Source organism: Phacochoerus africanus, chromosome 2 (assembly GCF_016906955.1).
Source record: "Phacochoerus africanus isolate WHEZ1 chromosome 2, ROS_Pafr_v1, whole genome shotgun sequence".
NCBI classification, from domain to species: Eukaryota; Metazoa; Chordata; class Mammalia; order Artiodactyla; family Suidae; genus Phacochoerus; species Phacochoerus africanus.
In genome coordinates this window covers 240,488,863-240,514,099 of record NC_062545.1, presented here as the reverse complement: position 1 = coordinate 240,514,099, position 25,237 = coordinate 240,488,863, and the positions used below count along the sequence as shown (strand labels likewise).

General features: G+C 42.5%; 2 protein-coding genes across 4 annotated transcripts; one reads left to right on the top strand and one right to left on the bottom strand.

Annotated features, from left to right (window-relative positions):
* The first annotated feature begins 174 nt into the window (after positions 1-174).
* Positions 175-5,223, top strand: EXOSC3 (exosome component 3). Its single transcript, XM_047767964.1, has 4 exons — positions 175-682; positions 1,443-1,592; positions 3,562-3,713; positions 4,777-5,223. Exons 1-4 carry the CDS (start codon positions 359-361, stop codon positions 4,976-4,978), a joined length of 828 nt encoding a protein of 275 aa, XP_047623920.1. The 5' UTR covers positions 175-358; the 3' UTR covers positions 4,979-5,223.
* A 1,470-nt stretch (positions 5,224-6,693) lies between these two features.
* On the bottom strand, positions 6,694-25,196 carry TRMT10B (tRNA methyltransferase 10B). Of its 3 annotated transcripts, none has more exons than XM_047767961.1 (9): positions 25,137-25,196; positions 22,067-22,285; positions 21,349-21,457; positions 20,584-20,708; positions 16,434-16,586; positions 14,673-14,751; positions 13,803-13,870; positions 7,739-7,862; positions 6,694-7,158 (listed from the first exon to the last, which is right to left on the bottom strand). In XM_047767961.1, the coding sequence occupies exons 2-9, from the start codon at positions 22,250-22,252 to the stop codon at positions 7,052-7,054; spliced, it is 951 nt and encodes a 316-aa protein (XP_047623917.1). In that variant the 5' UTR covers positions 22,253-22,285; positions 25,137-25,196; the 3' UTR covers positions 6,694-7,051. The 3 variants fall into 3 exon arrangements, with proteins under 3 accessions (XP_047623917.1, XP_047623919.1, XP_047623918.1); XM_047767963.1 differs by having other exon boundaries at positions 25,150-25,171; XM_047767962.1 differs by having other exon boundaries at positions 25,116-25,138.
* Between the last annotated feature and the right edge of the window lie 41 nt (positions 25,197-25,237).

Here is a 25,237-nt window from a genome sequence, read left to right as displayed (position 1 = left end):
GGCAGAGTCAGAAAGGAGAGCCAACTCAAGAAGGACCTCTGCTCAGTTCCTAAGGCTCCCCGGGAACCAAAGGTGGCGCCGTCTCGTATCGCACCGTGCGATCCGAGACACCGGAAGTGGAGGCTCCGCGACAGACTCAAGCTGCGCGTTTTTCCTGCGGACCTGCGGACCACCGCAGGATTAGCGGCCGGCTAGAGACAATCATAGCTACCTTGGGGCAACCTCTGAGAGCACAGAACTGTCAGGCATCACTGCAGTAGTTTCAAGTCCCACAGGCCTGTGCTGCCGGAAACGGAAAGCTTTGGGTGGCCTGGCGATTGGACGCGGACCCGGAAGCCGGAAACTGGTTACGCTCGCTATGGCTGAGCCAGCCGCTCATGCTGCGGAGTCGTTTGCTGGTTGCAGGGCGCGGGCAGCCCGTACAGTACTAGATCAGGTGGTGCTCCCGGGTGAGGAGCTGCTGCTGCCTGAGCAGGAGGACGGAGAAGGCCCAGGAGGTGCAGGGGAGCGACCGCTGCGCCTGAACGCCGGAGCGCGCCCGCGGGTGCGCGTGGTGTGTGGCCCGGGCTTGCGGCGTTGTGGCGACCGGCTGTTGGTCACCAAGTGCGGCCGCCTCCGTCACAAGGAGGCCGGCGGCGGCGGCGGCAGTGGCGTCTATTGGGTGGACTCGCAGCAGAAGCGGGTGAGCCGGGTCTCCGAAGGGGTGGGACGGCCGGGAGAGGGCTGGGAAGACTCCTCGAGAGAAATACAGAAGGGACCCTGGAGCCCTCTTTTAAGGCTAGCCTACAGCTACCGTAGTCTTGTGCTTACCTCTGCAACTCCTTTAGGGCGACTGTGAACAACTGTAAAGTGACCCGAGATGGGCGACCGGGAAAGGATTTTGGAAATCTTGTCACATAAGGGGATAAGGGCTGTGAAACACGTCATTATCTTCAAAACTCCAAAAGTCAAGGAGCCGCAGACTTGTCTTTTAGGGTCCCAAAGAACCAGGCTCAATGAGTAGATGTCACAGGGACCTAAATTTCTCTTAGGATAAATAAGAACTTCCACATAGGAAAAAGCTGTCTGACAATGGAGTGGACTTCCTTGGTTGTGAGGACCCCCTTTGCCACTGAACTCATGCAAACAAAAACTAGGGAGTTCCTGAGGATACACGAACAGAAGGATACAGAAGAGTTGTGGAATACTGACTTAAGTGAACACATTATACTGTTTAGAAGCTGCAATCTTGAGAGCTTATCATGTGATTGCTTTTCTTCTACTGAAGGTGGCATGTGATCAAGTTTGTTTTAAGATTTGTATTGATTGGTAAACTTGGATTTCCAAATATTTTCTAAGTATTTCTAATGATAATAAAGTAACCACTAAGGACTTGCTGAAGATGTCTTCAAAATGACTGTCATTTATGGTCGTTCATTCTCTCGTTCTGTTTTCTTTTGTAGTATGTCCCAGTCAAAGGAGACCATGTGATTGGCATAGTTACCGCTAAATCTGGAGATATATTCAAAGTTGATGTTGGAGGGAGTGAGCCAGCTTCTTTATCTTACTTGGCATTTGAAGGTGCAACTAAAAGAAACAGACCAAATGTTCAGGTAATGACAGGACCTTTGGTTTCAAAAGTAAGAAAAATACCCAATCCCTAAACACTCAGATATCCAGAGGGCTATCTTAAGTGTCTTATTTTTCCAGTTTCTATAGGATGACTTATCACTCCAGGCTTTAAGAGCCCTTTGAGATGCTCGCTCTGGGACCAGACCTCATACTTATTTTTCATTTGCTCCATCAGGGGATGTTTTCATCTCTACTGAGTTGAAAGATTATATCTGTTTTCTCCATTGTTATTATGTCTATATGCCCTGGACAAGGCCATAGGCTCAGGGAGGAAAGAAGGGAAAGTGGTGCACATTGCCATGTCAGTTGTCTATCCCGGTGTGAGTCCCAGGAGTAGCATCTCACAGCTTGTCAGATCACTTTCCCAGCAATCCCTTTTTTGTAGCTGACAGAGGTGCAGTCATGTTTTCATTTGGGGCTTTTCAGGTAGCATGGTCACACTCTTCCTGCCCATCTAAGTCAGAAATTTGGTGGCTTCTTTGCTCTTCTCACTCACCTCTCTTGTGTCTTTATTATTTATTTATTTATTTGTGTCTTTTTAGGGCCATGCCTGTGACACATGGAGATTCCCAGGCAAGGGGTCCAATTGGAGCTACAGCTGCCAGCCTACACCACAGCCACAGCAACGCTGGATCCTTAACCCACTGAGCAAGGCCAGGGATCAAACCCTCAACCTCATGGTTCCAAGTTGGATTGTTTCCCATGCACCATGACGACGGAACTCCACCTCTCTTGTGTCTTTAGTTGTTTAATCTTATTGATCCTTTTTGAGTCTTATCTCTGATCTTCCACATGTCCACCCCTTTATCTCCACTTTGCAAGTTCAGGCCTTAGCTATCTCTCTTCACTGACTTAATCTGTGACCTCCTTATTAACATCCTTTTTGTACACTTTTGCCCCTCCATCCAGGCTTTTAAGAACTGACACAACTCTTTCTCCCCCCACCCACGCCACCCCCAAAAGTCCTTTAAAGCTTACGTATTTCCTTGGCTGATACTCAGAGGTCTCCTCTCATCCATAGTGATATTCTCCAGGTGGCCCTGCCTGAATCACACCAAACTATGTAACAGCCCCTGTACCTTTGCCCATGCTCTTTCCTCTGTTGCCTTGCTCTATTCCCTTCTCCGCCTGTGGAACGCATGCTTGTCTTTCAAGACCTAGGCTGAACACCACCGCCTCTGTAAAAACACCCCTAATTTTCAGTCACTTTTTTCTTACTGGATTCAACTTGAATGAAATTTGTTGTTTACATTGTACATCCCCACTGCCCTCCAAGACCAAGGAGGGACCTCTCTGGTTCCTATAGTCACCAAAAATAGTAAGTATTTAACTTAAAAAGGTTGACTCTCCATTTCCTTAGTTTCATCATTTTGAAGTTAAACTCTTTGAGGTTTTTAAAGTAAGTCTGGCATGGAAAAGTGTCAATGAACTACCAGTGTTTTGTTTTGCTCTGAATAATTTGCATGCCAGGAGTTTCTATAATTCCTTAGAGCAGTGCTATGCGATAGAACTTTTTGTGGTGATGCTACTATTTTACATATGCACTGACTAGCATGGTAGCCACTAACCACATGTGGCTGTTGAGCATTTGTAGTGTGGCTAATGCAACCAAGAAACTTGAAATTTTAAATATATAATTTTAATTATTTAAATGTAAGTTTAAATAACGCCCATATGGATAGCGGCTACCATATTGGACTGTGTAACCCTAGAGGGTGCTCTCTGGCTTTGTGATGTCTCAGTCTGGAGATTTTCTGGTAGGGGAAGGATAAGGTACATGGGTTAATTTTGCCTTAAGACTCAACTCTAGAGTGACTGTGGGAACCTGGAGTGTAGTCAGTTTAGCCACAGAATAGTAGGTGGCTGGCATTTCCTATGAAAAAGAACCAGCAGCATCTATAGCATAGTTTACTGAAAGGAAATGAATTGTTTTTTTAATTATCATTGTAGATTGGAGATCTCATCTATGGCCAATTTGTAGTTGCTAATAAAGATATGGAACCAGAGATGGTCTGTATTGACAGCTGTGGACGAGCCAACGGAATGGGTGTGATTGGACAAGATGGTCTGCTTTTTAAAGTGACTTTGGGCTTAGTTAGAAAGTAAGTACTCATGCCTTCTGGCTTGTCTGTCGTCTTTTATATTATACTTCTTAGAAAGCTGACTAATCTTTGGGTTTTGTTTTCTTCATAGCAACAGCTGTATCTCCTCACAGTTAAAAATCAGTATCCATTTTAGCACAATTGTAAACTTACGCATTTAGTCCCATCCTCTCAATGTGAATACGTTAAATTCAGATTTATTTGGCGTTACAGTTTCTGTGTTGATAAGGAGTCTAGACTCCTTGCTGGAAGGTTGACTCTCCATTTCCTTAGCTGTTCCTTCATAGCCGATGTAATGAGACCAAATGTGAATACTGGCCTTACCCCTTTTCTCACTCACTTGAATACAGATGCAATTTACAATTGTACAAAATCACCAAATTTCCCTTGTAATGGGAGCCAAACAAAGTTAGTCTGATGTGACCCTCAAGCTTATGAAGACATTCACAGAAGGCACCTGTTTTTCTGTCCTGGTAGATTTAATAGTTCCCAGAGGCAGATTCTCTAATAGGTGTTTAGACCTTTCCCTACCCAAACAGTAAAGGGCTTTACTCCTAGAGCCACTGAGGTTCAGAGCTCTCTTGCATGTCTCTCTTTGCTACTTATTCTGCAGATTTGGAGAATCAGTTCAAGATAGTAAAGAGACATTAACCAGGCAGCATCTTTCAAAAAAAGTCAACACTCTCTCCAAGTACTGAATTTAATACCAGGGAGTAATTTACATGGTCAAGAAAATAAGTTTAAAGTGTTCTTTTAGCGTTTTAGATAAAAAAGCTACATTCAAAAGACCAAAATGAAGGTGCTCTGACAATGTGGAAGGACTTTTTACATTTTTATAAAGTTGGCGACACAGGGAGTTTGATTTCTTTGCAAAGGACACTCCGCAGTTGTGACCTCTGGTATACCTGTGATATAAAGCTTCTTAGAAGAGCACAGCAAATGTTGTCAAGTGCCTTGTCCTCGGGATGATGTTGGTGGAGCTCTGTATAACTGGAGTCTCCACAGGAACATCAGGTCACATCCTACCACTTTAAGTTTCATTTTCTTTCATCTTCCTCATCAGGCTGCTAGCTCCAGACTGTGAAATCCTGCAAGAAGTGGGAAAACTCTACCCACTTGAGATAGTATTTGGAATGAATGGAAGAATATGGGTTAAAGCAAAAACCATTCAGCAAACTTTGATTTTGGCAAATGTTTTAGAAGCTTGTGAACACATGACAGCAGATCAAAGAAAACAGATCTTCTCCAGATTGGCAGAAAGTTGATCTATGTGGATCAGCTGAGCCAAGAGACTATGGGTTTCTTGGGGGAAACGTTTCTCAGATGGACTTTTCCCCATTAAATCTTCAAAAGACAAGATGTGACTGTACATATTGTCTCGTTAGAGTGCTAAATAAAATATTTTTATAAAGTTTCTGGTTGCCACCCATGTTCTTGTGGGTGAAAGAAAGCAGTGTAAAAATAATGATGTAGTTTTCTGTTTTTTACAATAAAGTTTACTAATTTACTATTTTAATGGTTTATTTGATGTTAACTCCCTTAGTTTGGCTGGAGTGCAGATTCTATAAACTGGAAGTAAGTATTAAAATAAGTTATTTTTTGATGATAGTAAAACATGTCCACCAGAGAAAAAGTAAGAATACATTAAAAAATATAAAAAAGCAAACAAAACCCACCTGTAATCCCATTATTTAGTGAGTATGTAAGAGCTAACAATTATCATGTGCTTATTACCACATGTCAAGTATTGTTCCATGTGTTTTGCATGGATTAATTCATTTATTCTTAGCAACTGCAAAGACACATCCTCCTAACTGAAGAAACTAAGGCACAGACTTTTAACTGGGACTACTTCTCAACTACTGTATGTGAATAAGCTTTTCAAATTGAAAGCATAAAGGATTATACCTCATGTACTACTTTGTAATACACTTTGTCCACTTCAGACAACATTTAATATATTTCTTTCATGATTGCTACTAAAAAGTCAATAGTTACATTTTCATGTTGTAGGATATGTTGGATATGTCCGGTTTCTTGTTCTATAGATAACATTGTGAGGAAGATCTCTGATTCCAGGTCTAACCACATCCTACTTTGTTAGGATCATTTCTGAGAAGCCCAACAAAAATGATCAACCTCTAAATTTCAAAAAAATAATAGAGATTTATGATGGAATTGGGGAGGAAATTTGCATTTTAAGCGAAACCTTTAAAGGTGAAAATGAAGCTTGGCAGATAATTCAAGTCAATGGTACTGGAGTCAGAGACCGCCCAGAGAATATATATAAGAATTATGGACCCTAAAGATGTTTCCTGAAGACTGGGTCATTTTTAAATAGTAAAAAGACACTGATAATTTATCAAGGGATCATCATTCTTGAGGCATCAAATTGTGAAGGGGCAGGGATGGAACAGAGAAGTAACCTTTAGGTTTTTTTGAGATACAGCAGACATTTTCTGAATTTGCCAGCAGCCAAGTTACAAGTTCACTAACCCAAACTGGCCAGAGTAACTGAAACAACTCTTATCTGACTAGGACATGAAAAGGGAGATCACTGAGATTTATATCATCAAACATGCTTATGTCAGAGGCAATGTATTTTCTGGTTATTTTCAAGGTAGACCCATCAATACTGTGTTTTTGCTTTTCAAATGGACCTGTTAATCACAATTAAACATGAAGAATATAGTCTGTTCAAGGCTCAGAAGTATACAAAGATACTCCCACAGATTGTTAGGAGGCTACCATTAGGAGGAGAGAAGCCCTTCACGCCCATCCTCAGAATAGGGGAGACAGTAGAAGCCACAGATGGGAACAAAGTGCTCTTGGGGGCTTAAAGCAGGGCTGAGTTAGGACAGGCTGATCCTGCAAAGCAAATGTACAGCATATTACTGAGTTGGGGAAAATCAGCATGATTGACGTGGCTGGAGAAAGACACAACTTTATGCTGCCAGTGAAGTGAAAATTATAGCAATACTTACTTGATTATTGAAGCTATTTATAAAGAACAGGTATTTCACAAATAGACATATAAAAGATGGATCAGCACATCCAAAGCCATGTAATTTTAGGGCTAATTCATTGGTATGTAAACTTTTTGGTCAGTCAACATATATCTGGGCACTTCCTGTGAGCCAGGCACTATGGGAGATAAAAACAGCGTAAAGTGTGGTCCCTTTCCACACTTTACGTAAAGTGTGTAACTCCTTTCCCAGGGAAGAGCCAAGATGTCAAGTCAAGGCAATAGGTGCTACCAACACCATCCTTGGCTCTGCTCTTTGGTCAAGGCAACCAGAGCAACTTCACCTCCTGCAGCCACAATCTTAGACTGTCCCTCATTCCGCTGAGCTCTGAAGAACATAGCCTTTTCTGGAAGAAACTCCTTTCTTCAATGCTTCAGCCCAGTTTTGAGTCTCAAAGTAAGTGGACAGGATATCGAATACTGTTAAAAGGAATAAGAGAAAACAGTGACCACACAGAAGAAAAAGCAACTAGTGAATGACTAGTGTTCGGGAATATTTCATGCAACAAACCTACTCTACTACACATGGTACTAGACCCTGGAGAGGCAGAGGCAAAAACACAGGCCCTGCTTGTGGGCAAGGACCTCAGCCAACACTAAGATACAAGTCTATGAATGGACAATGCTGCAACAGAGAGGAACACGGTACAATGGGAACACTACAGAGGGGCCCTGACACGACCTGGGCTCGGGAGGAGAGCAGCCAAGATGCCCCTGAACTGAACCCTGAAGGACAAATAGGAATTCACTGGTCAATGACAGGTTGAAAGCATGGCATTCTAGGACAAGGGAACAATTTCAACTGTCTTTAACATAGCTGGGAACCAGGAATAAAATGAAAAATGCCTCTGCAAGGCCAGAATACATATTGCCAAGTGCACACAATAAAGTCCAAGTACATGAGTCGCAGGAGACTGCTTCAAGGGCCATTTATACTTAAACATGATACAGAGAGGCAGCACCAGAAATAACACATGTTAATGGGCCATGTGAGTAGTACCTTGATTGATGGCCAGTATCTCTGAATGATAGTTTTTCCCATTCTGGCGTCTGACCATGTATTCCTGGATTGGCAAGCGGGCAGTCTTGACAGAGTGCTCTTGGGCCTTTTGAAATGTCACCTTCTGTAAATCACAGTTAAATAGTTTTCTTATAAAAATAATACATGAAGATAGTCCTGGTAATATGCAAAGCAAACTGTGAGAATCCTCATTTACTACCACCCGAATTTCCATCAGTAATCAGAGTGAAATGATAAGTGCATTAAACTTAAGCAGCCTATGGCAGAATGGAAGAAGCTGTAGATATGAAGGGCATTTACTTGTGTCAAGTAAGAAATAGCTTGTGCAGCAACAATTCACTTATTTGGGAGTCATTTACCCACTAGTTTCCACTTACTACTACTTATAATCAAGAAGACAATACATAAAAAGAGGCATATTGTAGCTACAGTCTGCATCCAAAAATTCAAGCAGTCTAATCAATCAGAGGAGAACACTCTTGGCCCTAACTCATAAGACCCAATTCTGGATTATCTGGAGTTTTCAGTCACAGCCAACTGGTAGTGGCAAATTAGAAATAAGGGAGACAGGATTCAGGTCAGATACACCACCAGCAACAAGACAGCATTAAGGTATGAAAGCATATCGCCCAATGAAAAGGAAAGGCTCTGAAAACTACAAAAAGGAGATAAAACTCAAGAAGTCCAACAATCTGAGACTACTTAGTGTCAGAGTACAATAACTAATGTCCCTTTAAAGATGCCCCTAAGTCATGGACTGAAGTTTAAATTATATTCACTATTTTGTAAGAAGCTCTGGGAAGGGCATCTACCTACTTGTAACTTTAGGATTAAAAAGAAGGGTTTATACAGGAACTCCATATGCTGCAGGGCAGCCAAAAAAGGAAAAAAAAAAAAGGGGGGGGGAATAAAAAATTTGTCTGTTTTACTTCATGGTTTTGATTATTAAGCATTTTAAAAATGTTTCTTTTTTCCCCCCTGTTATAAGCACATTCATTAGATCAGAAGTCAGGACATTGAAGGAATCCGGACCCAGGAGCAGGGGGCCTTCATGGTCTCTTGATGTCTCCGAGCCTCAGTTTCCTCATCTGTAAAATGGGAGTGAAAGACTCCCAGCCTCTGAGGTTGCTGGGAGAAATGAGTTTTTGCCCAAAGTGTTTCACATGAAAATTTTCTACACATTTAATAAATCAAAATTGTTCTTGTTGTTATTAGTACTTTATAACATTTAGAAATTATAACTAGGAGTTCCTGTCATGGTTCAGTGGTAACAAACCCGACTAGTAACCCCGAAGAGGTGGGTTCGATCCCTGGCCTCGCTCAGTGGGTTAAGGATCCGGCACTGCTGTGAGCTGTGGTGTAGGTCAAAGATGCGCCCTGGATCCCTGCGTTGCTGTGGCTGCATTGCTGCGGCTGTGGTACAGGCCAGCGGCTATGGCTCCGATTTGACCCCTAGCCTGGGAACCTCCATATGCCTCAGGTGTGGCCCTGAAAAGACAATAAATAAATAAATAAGTAATAACTAAACAAAAAGAGGATTAAAATCCCATGGAGTGTCATCTCCCCCCGCTTAGCCTTAGTCTATTATTCCAATACTTTGTCTAAGCAGCCATGCAGTCACATTTATATATCACCCATGTGTCTCTGTCAGTGACAAGATATGGGGGCTTTGTGATCCATAGCGTACCTAAACATTTTAAAATTTAACGTATTTATTTGGCCAGGTAATTCATTTGCAAGGCTCAAAATGCAAAGCTACCAAAATGCAGATGGTGAGAAGTCCCCCATCGTGTTTACCCATTGTCCTGCCCACCACCCCCAGGGAATGAATTTAAACCTTTACAAAATTAGTATTATGTTTTTTCTTACTTCCCCAGTTTTTCAAAAAAATTGTTGAAATATAGCTGATCTACAACTTTGTGTTAGTTTCAGGTATATGCAGAGTGATTCAGATATATATACATGCACACATATATATATTTGTGTGTATATGTGTGTATGTGTATATATATATTCTTTTTTACATCCTTCTCCATTATAGGTTATTACAAGATATTGTGTATAGTTTCCTTTGCCATACAGTAGGTTCTTGTTGCTTATCTATTTTATATGTAGTAGTACATATCTGTTAATCCCAAACTCCTAATTTATCCCTCTCCTCTTTTCCCCTTTGGTAAGTTTGTTTTCTGTCTCTGTGGGTCTGTTTCTGTTTTGTAAATAGATTCATTTGTATCTTTTTTTTAGATTCCAAAAAAAAAGGGGGGGGTTATATTACTGAAGAAATGAGCGTACCAGGTTTGGAAGGGGCCTCAGTAGTTAACTATTCTATTCCTGGCCAATGTTTGTCTATCCTCTATGACCTCTATCCTAGGTGGCCTCTGGTTTTTAAATAACACTTTTGACAGAGTTCATGCATTCTGAGGTAACCCATCCCAGTTTTCATAGCAGCAGTTAATAGGAAATCTTAACAGTGAGGCCAAAATTTGTTTTCCCTGAGACTTCCAGTCATTTGTCTTAGTTCTATTCCCTCAGGGCCACAGGGAAGTAAAATGGTCCCTCCACAAGATGACCATTCAGATACACGAAGGCAGGGATCATGCCCCAGGAATCCTCTCATATCCATATTGACAGACTTACTTCTGTCAACTTTTCCTTCACTATGACTTACTTTTGAGTCCCTTCATTATTCAGTTCAACCTCTTTGGAATTTGTTCTGGCTTGTCAGTGTCTTTTAATTTACAGTCCCATAACTATGGTCTAACCAACTGGAACATCATGAAGTAAGCCTAGTACCTTCTTCTTTATTTTATTTTTATTTTTTGTCTTTTTGCCATTTCTAGGGCCGTTCCCTCGGCGTATTTAGGTTCCCAGGCTAGGGGTCAAACTGGAGCTGTAGCCACCAGCCTATGCCACATCCACAGTAACTCAGGATCTGAGCCGCGTCTGCGACCTACACCACAGCTCACAGCAATGCCGGATCCTTAACCACTGAGCAAGGCCAGGGATCGAACCCGCAACCTCATGGTTCCTAGTCGGATTGGTTAATCACTGAGCCATGACGGGAACTCCTAGTACCTCCTTCTGACACTGGACTACCTGCCTCTCATACTCACATGAAACACAATTCTGAGAGAGAACTTCCAAAAATGTTTTAAGTGATGCAATTCAGTGGGACAGCTACTCGAAGGGTTTCTTTGAAGGGAACATTCCTTTGCATATATGAGGTGTGATTATTATTTTTTCGAGTCTGATCCTTTATAATCACTTTGAACTGGAGTATAGAATTCACAGTAGGAGACCTGGATGCTGCCCTGAAGGAGTTTATAGTCTAGTTTCTGTTCTCTGAACATTTAAAGATAAAATGGCTCCTCTTAAAGAAATGTTGTTCTTAGCATATTTCTGTGAAGCCAAACTCTTCGGTAACAACGAAAAAGTTCTATACCACTGATAAATCTTTGTGCCAGTTATTTTTCAGCTTAAATGTTGGTGGAAGATAAATAGAGGACAGTTTATAAAATCTGCACATTTATAGATCATACACTACTCAATGGTTCTCTAGAATTGTCTGCTTCAAAAAATGTCACAATCTGCTGTGGGAGATTGCATTTGGCTGTAATATCTTTTTTCTCCCCTTTTTATGGCCACACCATATGGAAGTTCCCAGGCTAGGGGTCGAATTGGAGCTGGAGCTGTAGGCTTACACCACAGCTGTGGAAACACCAGATCCAAGCTACATCTGTAACCTACACTGCAGTTTGGGACAACACCAGATGCTTGGGATCAAAGCAGAGGGATCAAACTTGTATCCTCACGGAGACAACATCAAGTCCTTAACCCACAGAGCCACAGCAGGAACTCCTGTTATGTCTTTCTAATCTTTTAATCTAAAACAATCCTCATGACTATTTCAGTTTTCATTACATTGACTTTTTGGAAAGTCTGGTCCAGTTGTCTTTCAGAATGCCTCACATCCTGGATCTGCTGATGACTTAATTCAGCTTAAACATTTTCCAGTAAGAATACTTTACAGGTGAGGTTCCATCATCTCAGGAGGCACGTGTCACTTTGGTGATTCTAAGTCTGATCATTCGTCAAGATGGCAAGCTCCAGATCACTTTATTCTTTTTTTTTTTTTTTTTGCCTTTTTGCTATTTCTTTGGGCCACTCTTGCGGCATATGGAGGTTCCCAGGCTAGGGGTCCAATCGGAGCTGTAGCCACTGGCCTACACCACAGCCACAGCAACGCGGGATCCGAGCTGCGTCTGCAACCTACACCACAGCTCATGGCAACGCCGGATCGTCAACCCACTGAGCAAGAGCAGGGACCGAACCCGCAACCTCATGGTTCCTAGTCGGATTCGTTAACCACTACGCCACGACGGGAACTCCCAGATCACTTTATTCTAATGGCATACCTGCCTTTGTAATCTGTGGGTTGATACTTTGAGACCATGTGAATAACCAGTTTCCTCACAACCTTTCATTCAATCAATTCCTTGAATCAATGATTATACTGGGAATAACAAAATAATTTTTCAGTTCTATTATGCATTTCTCATTTATTAGCTGGCATTCTTTTTTTTCCCTTGTTTTTTTTTTTTACTTTAAAAAACAAAATTATTAGCTTGTTTTTTTTGCCATATCCATGGCATGTGGAAGTTCTCAGGCCAGGGATCAAACTCGTGCCACAGTAGTAACCTTAGCCACAGCAGTGACAATGCCAGATCCTTAACTCAGTGAGGCACAAGGGACCTCCAGCTGGCATTCTTTAGAGCCCTTTCCTCCCCCAATCCCCTGCCCATTTTTTAGATTATCACTATGGAGTCATGGTATACTGACCCTTTAGAATAAATGCAATTCAGTTAAATATCATCTGTGTTAAATATGTGTATGTATCTCATATATACGAAAAAAATACACTCACATATATGAAAAAATAAATATATTAAAAATATACCACCCAGAGTTCCCCTGTGACAAAGCAGACTAAGGACCCGGCATTGTCACTGCAGTGGCTCAAGTCGCTGCTATGGCATGGGTTTGATCCCTGGCCTGGCAGCTTCCACATGCTGCAGGTGCAGCCAAGAGAAAAGAAAAAAAAATATATATATATATATATATATATATATCCATCCATAAACACATACTTGTGTGATCAGAGACTGTATCAAGAGGATAGCAGACACGGGTGACAAGGATGAGGTAAACTTATTTTTACCATACTCCTTTTTATACATTTTAACTATTATATCATTTTTTATCTATGCAACATGTTAATTAGTAAATATTTATTATCTGAATAAATATTTACATAATAGAAACATATTTCAAAATTCCAATTATTTCAATAAAATTCCAATTCAACAAAAGAAATCTGGACATTCTTTTTTTTTCTTTTGTCTTTTTGCCTTTTCTAGGGCCACTCCCACGGCATATGGAGGTTCCCAGGCTAGGGGTCTAATCAGAGCTGTAGCCACTGGCCTACACCAGAGCCACAGCAACGCTGGATCCAAGCTGCATCTACACCACAGCTCACAGCAACTCTGGTTCCTTAACCCACTGAGCAAGGCCACGGATTGAACCTGCAACCTCATGGTTCCTAGTCGGATTCGTTAAATACTGAGCCACGATGGGAACTCCTGGACATTCTTACTGAGGTTGAGATTATGAGATAAGTCCTGTCAACAAGAAAGATGGCCTAATAAAGAACAAACTACTCTTTCACAACGAACAAATAACTGATAATGATGTTGCGTCAAAGCTTCCTTAGTCAAGACAGAGTTGTCCTTGCAAAACAGAGGAGAGAAGAATGGAATCCCCATTGCAGTTCCTGACTGGATTCTGTCAGCAGGGTTGCTGACTTTGCTGATGAGGAGAGAAGGAATCTGGTAAGTGGGAGGGCCAACCTAGGCAGAATAAGATCCTTCCTCCTATTCCTCCTGAGTTTTCAGGCCTTTAGGGAAAGATTATGATAGGGTAGGTACCTCTAAAAGTAAGTACAACTTCTCACAATGCAACTGTTGGGCCTAAAATGTACACTTACCTTCTGAATGCTTTCATCCACAAGTCCACCAAGGACGTAAACTGTGTTTAGATCAACATCTTCAAGAGCTAATGAAAAAATGAAGCCCATTGAAATCAATCTGATTTATAATTTCTAAATCCAAAGACTGTAAAAGGAAAGAATTACTAATGATAAAAGTAAAAATTAACGAAATAGAAAACAAAGAGAGGATATGCTAATCCCCTGAAAAGACCAATAAAATTGCTAAAACTTTGGCATATCTCATCACACACAAAAAGGCAGCAGACTCAAATCACCATTAGCATTCAAAAAGGAGGCAAAATTTCAATGGAATACAAAATAGTTAGAAGAGGAGTTCCCATCGTGGCTCAGCAGTTAGCAAACCCGACTAGCATCCATGAGGACACAGGTTTGATCCCTGGCCTCACTCAGTGAGTTAAGGATCTGGCGTTGCCGTGAGCTGTGGTGTAGGCTGCAGAGGAGGCTCAGATCCGGCGTTGTTGTGGCTCTGGCGTGGCCCAGTGGCTACAACTTTGATTGGACCCCTATCCTGGGAACCTCCATATGCCGCAGGTGTGGCCCTAAAAAGACCAAAAGACAAAAAAAAAATTAGAAGACAATGCTGAGATCAACTTAATACAATAAAACTGAAAATCATGTGAAATAGATGATTTTGGGGGGAAAAAAAAATATAATCTATGCAGCTCTGTGCACACAGTAGGCCAAATACAAAGGACCCAGTGAGGTAGGTCTCTGTCCATAAGGGGTGTGCCATTAATGTCCATGCCTTTTTCTTGGAATACCCTGGGTGGCTTTAACAAATTCTGATACCAGGAATATGAAAAAGGGCTAGAAGCAAAGTACTACATGAATGCATAAAGTACATACCATGTTCTGAATCAGGAGTCAGGTACACGAGGGTTTCCAGGGGAAATAAACTAAAGCAGTCTTCTTCTGTTATGTCTAGCTGAAAAATATAAATAGCCCAATGTAGTGCAAACTAGGTTAAGACAGCCCACACGGCAGCAACTAGTTATGGGGCATGTAGTTTTTCTATCAGGCATGCGCTAGGTGCAGCAAGGGGATATATGTTTGACAGCCTGTTCTCAGAATGTGCTCAGCTGAGGAGCAGACGTAGAAAGGTACGTTCAACCCTGCAGAATGAGACAGAAAACCATAGGAGCCCCTAACACACATACAGGAAGCAAGCCACAGGACTACAAAGAGGTAATGACCTTCTAGGGAGGGGAAGCTGGAACTGGGTTTCTGAAAAGAGCTGAGATTGATATGTAGAAAAGGATGTAGTACTCAAAGTGGAGGGAATCACCTAAGCAAATCAAGGGGACTTGGAGTTCCCGTCGTGGCGCAGAGGAAACGAATCCAACTAGGAACCATGAGGTTGCGGGTTCGATCCCTGGCCTCGCTCAGTGGGTTAAGGATCCGGTGTTGCCATGAGGTGTGGTGTAGGTCGCAGACGTGGCTCAGATCTAGCGTTGCCCGGATCTGGCTGTGGTGTAGGCTGGCAGCTACAGCTCAGATTGGACCCCTAGCCTAGGAATCTCCATGTGCTGTGGGTGTGGCCCTGATAAGACAAAAAGACAAAAAAAAAAGAAAGAAAGAAAGAAAATCAAGGGGACTGGACTCAGAGTGGGTCTGTTTGGCTCACAGATGGGAATCATAAAAACATCCAGAAAAGTAAAGCTGGAAATGGCTCCATTATAGGACGACTCATTAAGATAACAGCAAACATGACTAACTGCGCAGCACCGCCTAAGGCACTTTTCACTTGGTGCCTCTGACGACCTCCCTGGGAAAGGCCACACTACCCAGTCTCAGCTACGTAACGCAAACACACAAGGGCACTTCTAGTGGCATTTCTTAGGCACTGATCTGGATTCTTGCCTATGTATCAATCACTACGTTTAAGAGATCTTAGGGAAGGTATTGAAAGTAACTTAGTACTCCCTAAAACTAATCTTAAATCCATAATACTTCCATAGGGATTCTTTCTCTTCCCCTCAAAACTCTTGTTTCCGGAGTTCCCATCGTGGCTCAGTGGTTAACGAATCCGATCAGGAACCATGAAGTGGAGGTTCGATCCCTCGCCTTGCTCAGTGGGTTAAGGATCCGGCGTTGCCGTGAGCTGTGGTGTCTGTTGCAGATGCGGCTCAGATCTGGTGTTGCTGTGGCTCTGGTGTAGGCCAGTAGCTATAGCTCCGATTTGACCCCTAGCCTGGGAATCTCCATATGCCGCAGGAGCAGCCCAAGAAATGGCAAAAAAAAAAAAAAAAAAAAAAAAACCTCTTGTTTCCTAATTCTGCACTACTAAGAACAAGAAAGGAGTCATGATTTCCTTAAAACATTCCTGGGGGACATAGTCTAGCCTACAATACACTGGATACAAAGTACAGTCCTAGACGCTGGTAATGTTAGTTTGCCGATGCAGTAGAAGGATAAACATTTTTAAATATGAGAACTGATAAGAGTTTCTAAATTTTTTAGATTATAGTCGTGAAAACATAATTTACATATAGAAATATATATTTTTTACAATAAAGTATGAAAAAGTTAACAAATATTTACTACTACCCCCCCCCCCCAATCTACTTTTCAGGGGACAATTCAAAACAATATGTAAATGAGGCTTACCAGATAACTAGAAAATCCATCATTCATCCTCAAACACTCTTCATATAGGGGACTATCTGTGGTGAATCCAGTGAGGGTGATCCAAAATGGCCTGTCAGCTTTTTTATTTGAACCATACAACCTTCGGATCTGTGCAGCCAGTCTACTTAATTCCTTCAAAGAAACAAGGACAACTTAGGGTGGAAACATGCCCACTCTTTCTAAATTCATTGTCAATTAAAAGTCAGTTCAGGAGTTCCCGTCGTGGCGCAGTGGTTAACGAATCCGACTAGGAACCATGAGGTTGCTGGTTCGGTCCCTGCCCTTGCTCAGTGGGTTAACGATCCGGCGTTGCCGAGAGCTGTGGTGTAGGTTGCAGACGCGGCTTGGATCCCGCATTGCTGTGGCTCTGGTGTAGGCCGGTGGCTACAGCTCCGATTCAACCCCTAGCCTGGGAACCTCCATGTGCTGCGGGAGCGGCCCAAGAAATAGCAGCAACAACAACAACAACAACAACAACAACAAGTCAGTTCAATGAATACCACTCTGGGAAATCTCATGAACTACAATGGCCCCCTGGACTCCTGGGGGTTGAGTACATACATGCATGTCCGTGGTAACACCCCATGGCATCACTCCTGAGAGATGAAAGTTAAGGTAATGACACGAACCCAGAAATAGTAAGTTAATGGAAAAACTGAGACCTCTTCCTCCTTCTGAATCTGCTGCGATACTTTATTTATTTATTTATTTTTTGTCTCTTTTGTCTTGTTGTTGTTGCTATTTCTTGGGCCGCTCCCGCGGCATATGGAGGTTCCCAGGCTAGGGGTTGAATCGGAGCTGTAGCCACCGGCCTATGCCAGAGCCACAGCAATGCGGGATCCTAGCCGCGTCTGCAGCCTACACCACAGCTCACGGCAACGCCGGATCGTTAACCCACTGAGCAAGGGCAGGGACCGAACCAGCAACCTCATGGTTCCTAGTCGGATTCGTTAACCACTGCGCCACGACGGGAACTCCTGCGATACTTTATTTAAAAAAATTTTTTTGGAGTTCCCATTGTGGTGCAGCAGAAATGAATCCGACTAGGAACCATGAGGTTGCTGGTTCGATCCCTGGCTTCGCTCAGTGGGTTAAGGATCCAGTGTTGCCGTGAGCTGTGAGGTAGGTCGCGGACGTGGCTCGGATCTGGCGTTGCTATGCCTGTGGTGTAGGTCAGCAGCTACAGCTCTGATTTGACCCCTAGCCTGGGAATTTCCACATGCTGCAGGTGTGGCCCTAAAAAGCCAAAAAAAAAACCCCAAAAAACAAAAAAACAACAAATTTTCTTTTTTAAAAACTTTTATATTTGTTTTCTTGAGACATTTTTCTTTTAGCTTTTACCTAATATCTTACCATGTGATGTTGACTATTTATTAAAAAGAGGTGAGATTACTGCACAGACATTTTTTATACTCTGTCAGTTAAATTTGGAACCTTTTCCCTAACTTCAGGAGAAGTCATAGGTTTAGAAGTTTTAACTTTCCATCTTGATTCAGCACTATCACTTTTACAGGAAGGTAGATTCACAAGCTGGCCTGATTTGGTTCAGTACAGTGGTGAGAAAAAGCTTCAGGATTGATTTAGTCTGATATCCAATTAATACAAACAGAAATTTTAAGGGCTACACCTGAGGCATATGGAAGTTTCCAGGCTAGGGGCTGAATTGGAGCTGCAGCTGCAGGCCTATGCCGCAGCCATGGCAACACATGATCTGAGCCACATGTACCACCACGCTGCAGCTTACAGCAATGCTGGATCCTTAACCCACTGAGTGAGGCCAGGGATTGAACCCATATCCTAGGGACACTATGTCGGGTTCTTAACCCGCTGAGCCCCAACAGGAACTCCCAAACAGAAATTCTTGTTGACTTTTTCAGAGGTCTACAGTAGTTAGAAGTTCCATGTAAGAACCCCAGATCTTCAGTTTTCCTAATTTCTCTGAAAAACGTGCAAACACTAGCACATACAACAGAGATGTTGGCAAACAAAGATCTGTAGTCTAAGGCCTAAAAGCAAGGCCCAATATTGTGTGCTGCTTGCTGTTTGGTGAAACCGGGAGGGCCTTGAATGGCCTAACTTCAAGTTCCCCTTCCAATTCTGTTCCCACAGATAAGGTCCACTAGCTAAACAGTTCTATTTATTAAAGGGATTCCCGCTTATCCCCGAGTAGTGGGTTAATTCTCTGCCAACCCACAGAATTATTCCAACAAACCAATCATGTGTTCCTGCAGGAACCAGGAAGCTCCTCAACTTCCTAATATTACAAACCTTGCCCCAAAGCCTCTGGTTTTTCATTCTGTTCCCAAGTGCAATCCCATGTGGCCCTGCATGGTGTGCAGTGTCATGCTCCCCTTGGGCTGAGTAAAGGTGACCAATAAACTGCTATAAATTTTATCTGTCCAGTGTTCAGTGTTGTGTGTTCAGCCATCTCAAGCATCCTAGGGTAAAAATCCCTCCTTCACAGTAGCATAAATGGGAGGATTTTGGAGTTCCTGTTGTGGCTCAGTGGTTAACGAATCCAACTAGGAACCATGAGGTTTCAGGTTCGAACCCTGGCCTTGCTCAGTGGGTTAAGGGTCCGGCGTTGCCGTGAGCTGTGGTGTAGGTTGCAGATGAGGTTTGGATCCCGCGTTGCTGTGTCTCTAGTGTAGGTCAGCAGCTATAGCTCTGATTCAACCCCTAGCCTGGGAAACTCTATATGCCAAGGGAGCAGCCCAGGAAATGGCAAAAAGACATACATACATACATGCATAAATGGAAGGATTTTTAAGACATATACATTGCAGAAAGACCTCCCACCAGGCAATCTCCCCACAACATTTCTCTCCCCAGCAGAAGGCCAAAGATTTCATTTCTGGTACAACCACTATGGAAAACAGTATGGAGGTTCCTCAGAAAACTAAATACAGAACAACCGTATGATCCAGCAATCACACTCTTGGGCATATATTTGGACAAAACTATAATTCAAAAAGATACATGCACCCCTATGTTTATAGCAGCACTATTCACAATAGCCAAGACATGTAAACAACCTAAATGTCCACTGACACATGAACAGACTAAAGAGATGTGGTACATACCCACAATGGAATACTACTTAGCCATAAAAAAGAACAAAATAATGCCATTTGCAGCAACATGGATGCAACTAGAGATTCTTATACTAAGTGAAGTAAGTCAGAAAGAGAAAGATAAATACCATAAGATATCACTTATATGTGGACTCTAATATATGACACAAATGAACCTATCTATAAAACAGAAACAGACTCATAGACATAAAGAACAGACTTGCGGTTGCTGATGGGGATGGAACAGGATGGACTGGGAGTTCGGGGTTGGTAGATGCAAACTATTACATTTACAATGGATAAGCAATTAAGTCCTGCTGTATGTACAGCACAGGAAACTAGATCCAATTTCGTGGGATAGATCATGATGGAAGATAATATAAGAAAAGGAATGTACATATATGTATGGCTGGGTCCCTATGCTGTACAGCAGGAATGGGCACAACATTGTAAATCAATTAAAAACCAAAAAACTTGAAAGAGTTCACCTCTGGAGAATCAAACCCAAAAGGCTCCATCTAGACTGGGGACACCATGGAAAGAGAGGCAAAGGGGTTGGGCTCAACATGGAAGATAAGGTAAAAATTTTAAAACTAGAGGACCTCTATTCTCTTCCTGACTCTTTATTACAAATATCTCAGAACTGGAGTTCCCGCTGTGGTGCAGCAGAAACGAATCTGACCAGGAACCATGAGGTTGCAGGTTCGATCCCTGGCCTCGCTCAGTGGGTTAAGGATCCAGCATTGCCGTGAGCTGTGGTGTAGGTCACAGACTTGGCTTGGATCTGGCGTTGCTGTGGCTGTGGCATAGGCCGGCAGCTATAGCTCTGATTTGACCCCTCGCCTGGGAACCTCCATATGCTGTGGGAGCAGTCCTAAAAAGCACCCCCCCCCCAAAAAAATCTCCAGAACTTAGCCACGTGTAGAAAACTAAACACATTTGCTGGTTTACTACAGAATCACAGAAGCTGGAGCCGGTCATGCTCTTCGTGAAAGCTGCTCCCACCTGGACCTCCCTCGGGTGAGCAGGAAAGCAGAGTTCAGTGGATGTTTTACCTTCTTAGACATGTGGTGGGTCATACTCAAGTCAATACAGAGTCTTGGTCCTGAATGTTTGGCTCCCAAAAGTTTTTCCTTGGTTAAGGATCTCAGAAAACGTTTGCTGTGCTGAGGGCAGATGCCTAGAAGAAAAATATCAGAAGAGGGATAAAAATGGAAAAGCAGAGGAATAATATTCAGTACAAAACAAATCTCCCCAGCCAGGTGAGTACTTTCTTCCATGTGACAAGAAACCTGAAGCTCATGCAAGGTATTCATTCATTAGGCAGCTTAGGTATAGCAGCGTGCTGAAGTGTGGGCTCTGGAGCACACTGCCGGATCTAAATCAGAGTTCAATTTGTTCATTTACTACCTATATCATCTTGGGCATGTTATTTAATTTCTTTGAACCTCAGTCTCTTCACCTACAAACTGAGGATAATAAAAGTACTTACCCCTTATAGTAATCCGTGTAAAATTCTAAGCACTGAACCTAGCACATAGCACTGAATAAATGCTGCCTGTTGTTGGTATCGTTCCTTCTACCTCTGAGCTTATAAACACACATATGCACTAGACAGCTTATATTGGAAAGGCAGCCTTATAAGTTTGTTTTCTTTGGGACTTTAATTCCCAACAAAATAAGACAACAGGTTCTACCTCCCAGATGTTTGTTTTTACTTAAAATCAACCATCCTCCTCTCCTAGGAACATGCAGATACCAGTTTGCTAAGAAATAAATATATCCGCACCAATTACATAAATAATCTGATTTATCGTTACCTGAATTTTCTACACGGTTGGCTTTTCTTCTTTCTTTCTCTTGTTTTCTTTTACTCTTCTTTGCTGCAACTATCTTTTCCCAGTGTCTCTGTTTTCTTTGGACATTTTTCTTATGTTATCCAGAAAACAAAATTGTTTGAGAACTTCATAAGCACCAAAAAGGAAAATGAATATTAGAAATAATTACTTAATTATTTTTAAATTTTAGATATAAAGTTAGGAGAGAAAAAGGATATTAGTCTTAAAAGCAAAAGTGGATTATATTGTGTTTAGAGAAAGCAGAACCCCAGAAAAGAGATGTGACATGCCCGAGGTCACAGTAAATTTATCAGGGACAGGATTGATTTCCTGACTGAGCTATACAAAAATTCCTCTTGAACTTTATGTACTTTTTTTGTATCTCAGATAGAACTTATACCTTAAACCAGTTAACAGGAAATCTAATTCCTTGGAATACACCAAACTCTTCCCCCACCTCCCCGCATTATTATTATTATTTAAAAAAAAATTTCTTTTTGGTTGTACCTATGGCATGTGGATTCCTGGGCAGGGATCAAACTTGTGCCACAGCAGCGACAATGCCAGATCCTTAACTTGCTGAGCCACATAGGAACTCCTCATCTCCAGTCTTTTTGTTACCAGTATGTATTCTTATATGGGGGTCTCTAGGACATTCCATCATTTCAAAGGCCATGACCAGATACCTCGCTGCACTCACCGAGCACCAAACTGCACTGCCTGTGGGCAGGGTCTCCTCCTCTCGATGCTCATAGTCCACATCCATCTGTAGAAGCTGGAAGCTTTCAGAGATGCCATCTTCACCCGTGTCCTCTGGGGTGACCCCTTCCTCCTGTAGCACATGTGACTCTGTTTTCTGAACCCTCCTTTCCAATTTCCAGTCCATGTGCTTAGTTATTTCTCTGTCCTTTTCACCCAGCTTAGAAAAAAATCACAATTATGTGAGACATTACGTTATTTCACTGCAGAGGTATTTTCCAATATCCAAATGACAAATAGTGTTACTGTGACAAAGCAGAAGTATATAAAGTACTAACACAGATTTATTGAACTGAGAAAAGCATGTGTGTCTTCTAGAGAAGTAAGTCAGCACAGAGATATTTCAGTAATAAGGAAGCCACATTCACGTCTTAGAAGACAAGCACAATTCCTGATGCCCCCAAGCAATTAACGATTATTCACCACTACAGTGACACAGATGAGTGCATTTACTGTGTTCTTGAAATGCATGTATGAATTGAGAGTGAGATAAGAGATGGTAAAATCTACCTATCCCATTATGTTTCTGTTTCTTTCCTTTCTTTTTTTGTGGAGGATGGGGGGGCTCCTGGCCAAGCCTGTGGTATGTGGAAATTCTGGGCCAGGGACTGAACCTGCGCCACAGCAGTGACAATGCCAGATCCCTAACCACTAGGTTGCCAGGGAACTCCCTACACTTACATTTATTTTCAAAACAATTTCTTTAGCAAATATTTACTGAGAACCTACTCGAATCAAAGTCCTGTACTACAAACATCCTAGGAGATTTAGAGCTAGCCAAAAATTATAGTAAAGAGTGGCTCAAAACCAACCAAGAATTCTAGGTTGCTGGTGATGTATCAGAATTCATTTTTCCAAACTACATAGTCCCTCCCCCTATTGAGTTAAGTATCATTGCAGCAGAAAGCCACAGTCATAGGGGAAATTGTTAAAACCTGGCAGAAGTGCTGAGGCAGGAGTTGGTCGTGTCTCAGTGGTTAACGAATCCGACTAGGAACCATGAGGTTGCAGGTTCGATCCCTGGCCTCGCTCAGAGGGTTAAGGATGCAGCATTGCCATGAGCTGTGGTGTAGGTCGCAGACGCGGCTTGGATCCTGCATTGCTAGGGCTCTGGCATAGGCCGATGGCTACAGCTCCTATTAGACCCCTAGCCTGGGAACCTCCATATGCCTCAGGAGCAGTCCTAGAAAAGACCCCTCCCCCAAAAAAATAGTGCTGAGGCAGAAAAATATGATGAACAATTGTTATAGCACACTTAACAAATTTAATAATTTCAAGGTGATGTTCAATATCCCTGAGGAAGGTATGAGTAAGAAGTGCTCTAGTGTACAGTTAAGTGTCACAAAGAATGGTATAACAAGTTTCTGCTGTGGCAACCCCACTCAGGTTGCTGCAGAGGCATGGTTCAATCCCTGGCCCATGAACCTCCACATGCCATGGGTGCGGCCTTAAAGATAATAATCATAATAATAACAATGGTGTAACCATTGCTCATGGCTACTCCCTGAGTCCAGGGTGCTACCAATATCTTAGGAAAATGTCTATCTTTGAAAAAGTAAAGCTATGAAATATCTACATCTATGAAATATCCATGGATCTGGTGCTGAAAAGACCTATTTATAATGAAAAGCAAAGATTCTTCCTTCTACTACTTCTACCTTTAGAGGGGGAAACCCTTGTTAACCAGATATTTTTAGTTCTTCTGGTAATTAACCAGAAATCCTCAACCTGAACTCATATGCTTACACCATTACTTCTTAACTCATCAACTTTCCCTATGCAACACTAAAATTCAAATAACTTGTATTAACCTCTTTTATTTTCAATTCTTCTGTTAGTTACCTTGACCTTTAAATTCTTCTGCGGTACAATTTACTTACAATAAAATACCATGATTTTTTTTCTTTTTTAGGGCCGAGCTGTGGCATATGTAAGTTCCCAGGTTACGGGTCAAATTAGAGCCATAGCAGAGCCAGATCCAAACTGCATCTTCCATCTATGCCCCTCCGCAGGATCCTTAACCCACTGAGCCAGGCCACGGATCAAACCCACATCCTCACTGAGACTTAACCACAAGGGGAACTCCAAAATGCCAAAATTTTTTGTTTGTTTTGTCTTTTTAGGGTCGGATCCATGGTATATGGAGGTTCCCAGGCTAGGGGTCGAATTGGAGCCGTAGCCACTGGTCTACACCACAGCCACAGCAACACTGGATCCAAGCTGCATCTACACCACAGCTCACCACAACGCCAGATCCTTAACCCACTGAGCAAGGCCAGGGATGGAACCTGAATCCTCATGGATCCTAGTCATAATCATTTCTGCTGAACCACGACGGGAACTCCAAAATACCAAGATTTTAAAAGCACAGCGCAACAAGTTTCTGTGTGTGGTTGGCAGGAGATAACTTATGATTATCTTCCTCACTTAATTCAGATTTTCACTAACCAACATGGCACATATTTTACTTAATTTTCTGCCTGAACTTTCCCGTGCCTATAATGTAAGCAGGTGTTCTGTTCGCTTTGTTCACTATATCCTCTATGCCTGGAAATGAGCGTCATACATAACAGAAAACCAATAAAGACTTGCCAAATTAATAAATTCTCCACTCCACCTCTATCTCTAAGTTGATAGAGGCCTCAAAACTTTCTAACCCAAGTCCCACCTGATGAGCATATTCCTGGGCGCTAAGTGATGGACCAACCTCTGCACGCTTCTCTAATCTTCTCATTCTGTTTTAGCCACTAAAGCCGGCTCTACTCCTCTGGCACCTTTCAGCACTAGAACACCCTGACTCTGGGTTCAACAGTACCCCGCGTGTAGGCCCCGTCTGGCCCATAGGCTTCGAGGGCTACGGAAAGCAGGAAGGAAGTACCAAGAAAGGTAGAGAAAATAATGTCACACGATTGCTGAGCAGGCCCTGGCTTCCCGGGCGAATGCCCTGCCCGCGAACGAGAAGCAGACCCAGGCCGGACCCCCACCCTTACCGCAACAAACCCGAGGTATACCTGAACCCTTCACCTTAACGCAGAGGCAACGGCGCCTCCAGGCCCCGCCTCCGACTTCACTTCCGGTTCTGTTCTCTTTGAGAATGGCCTTCTGGGAGTTG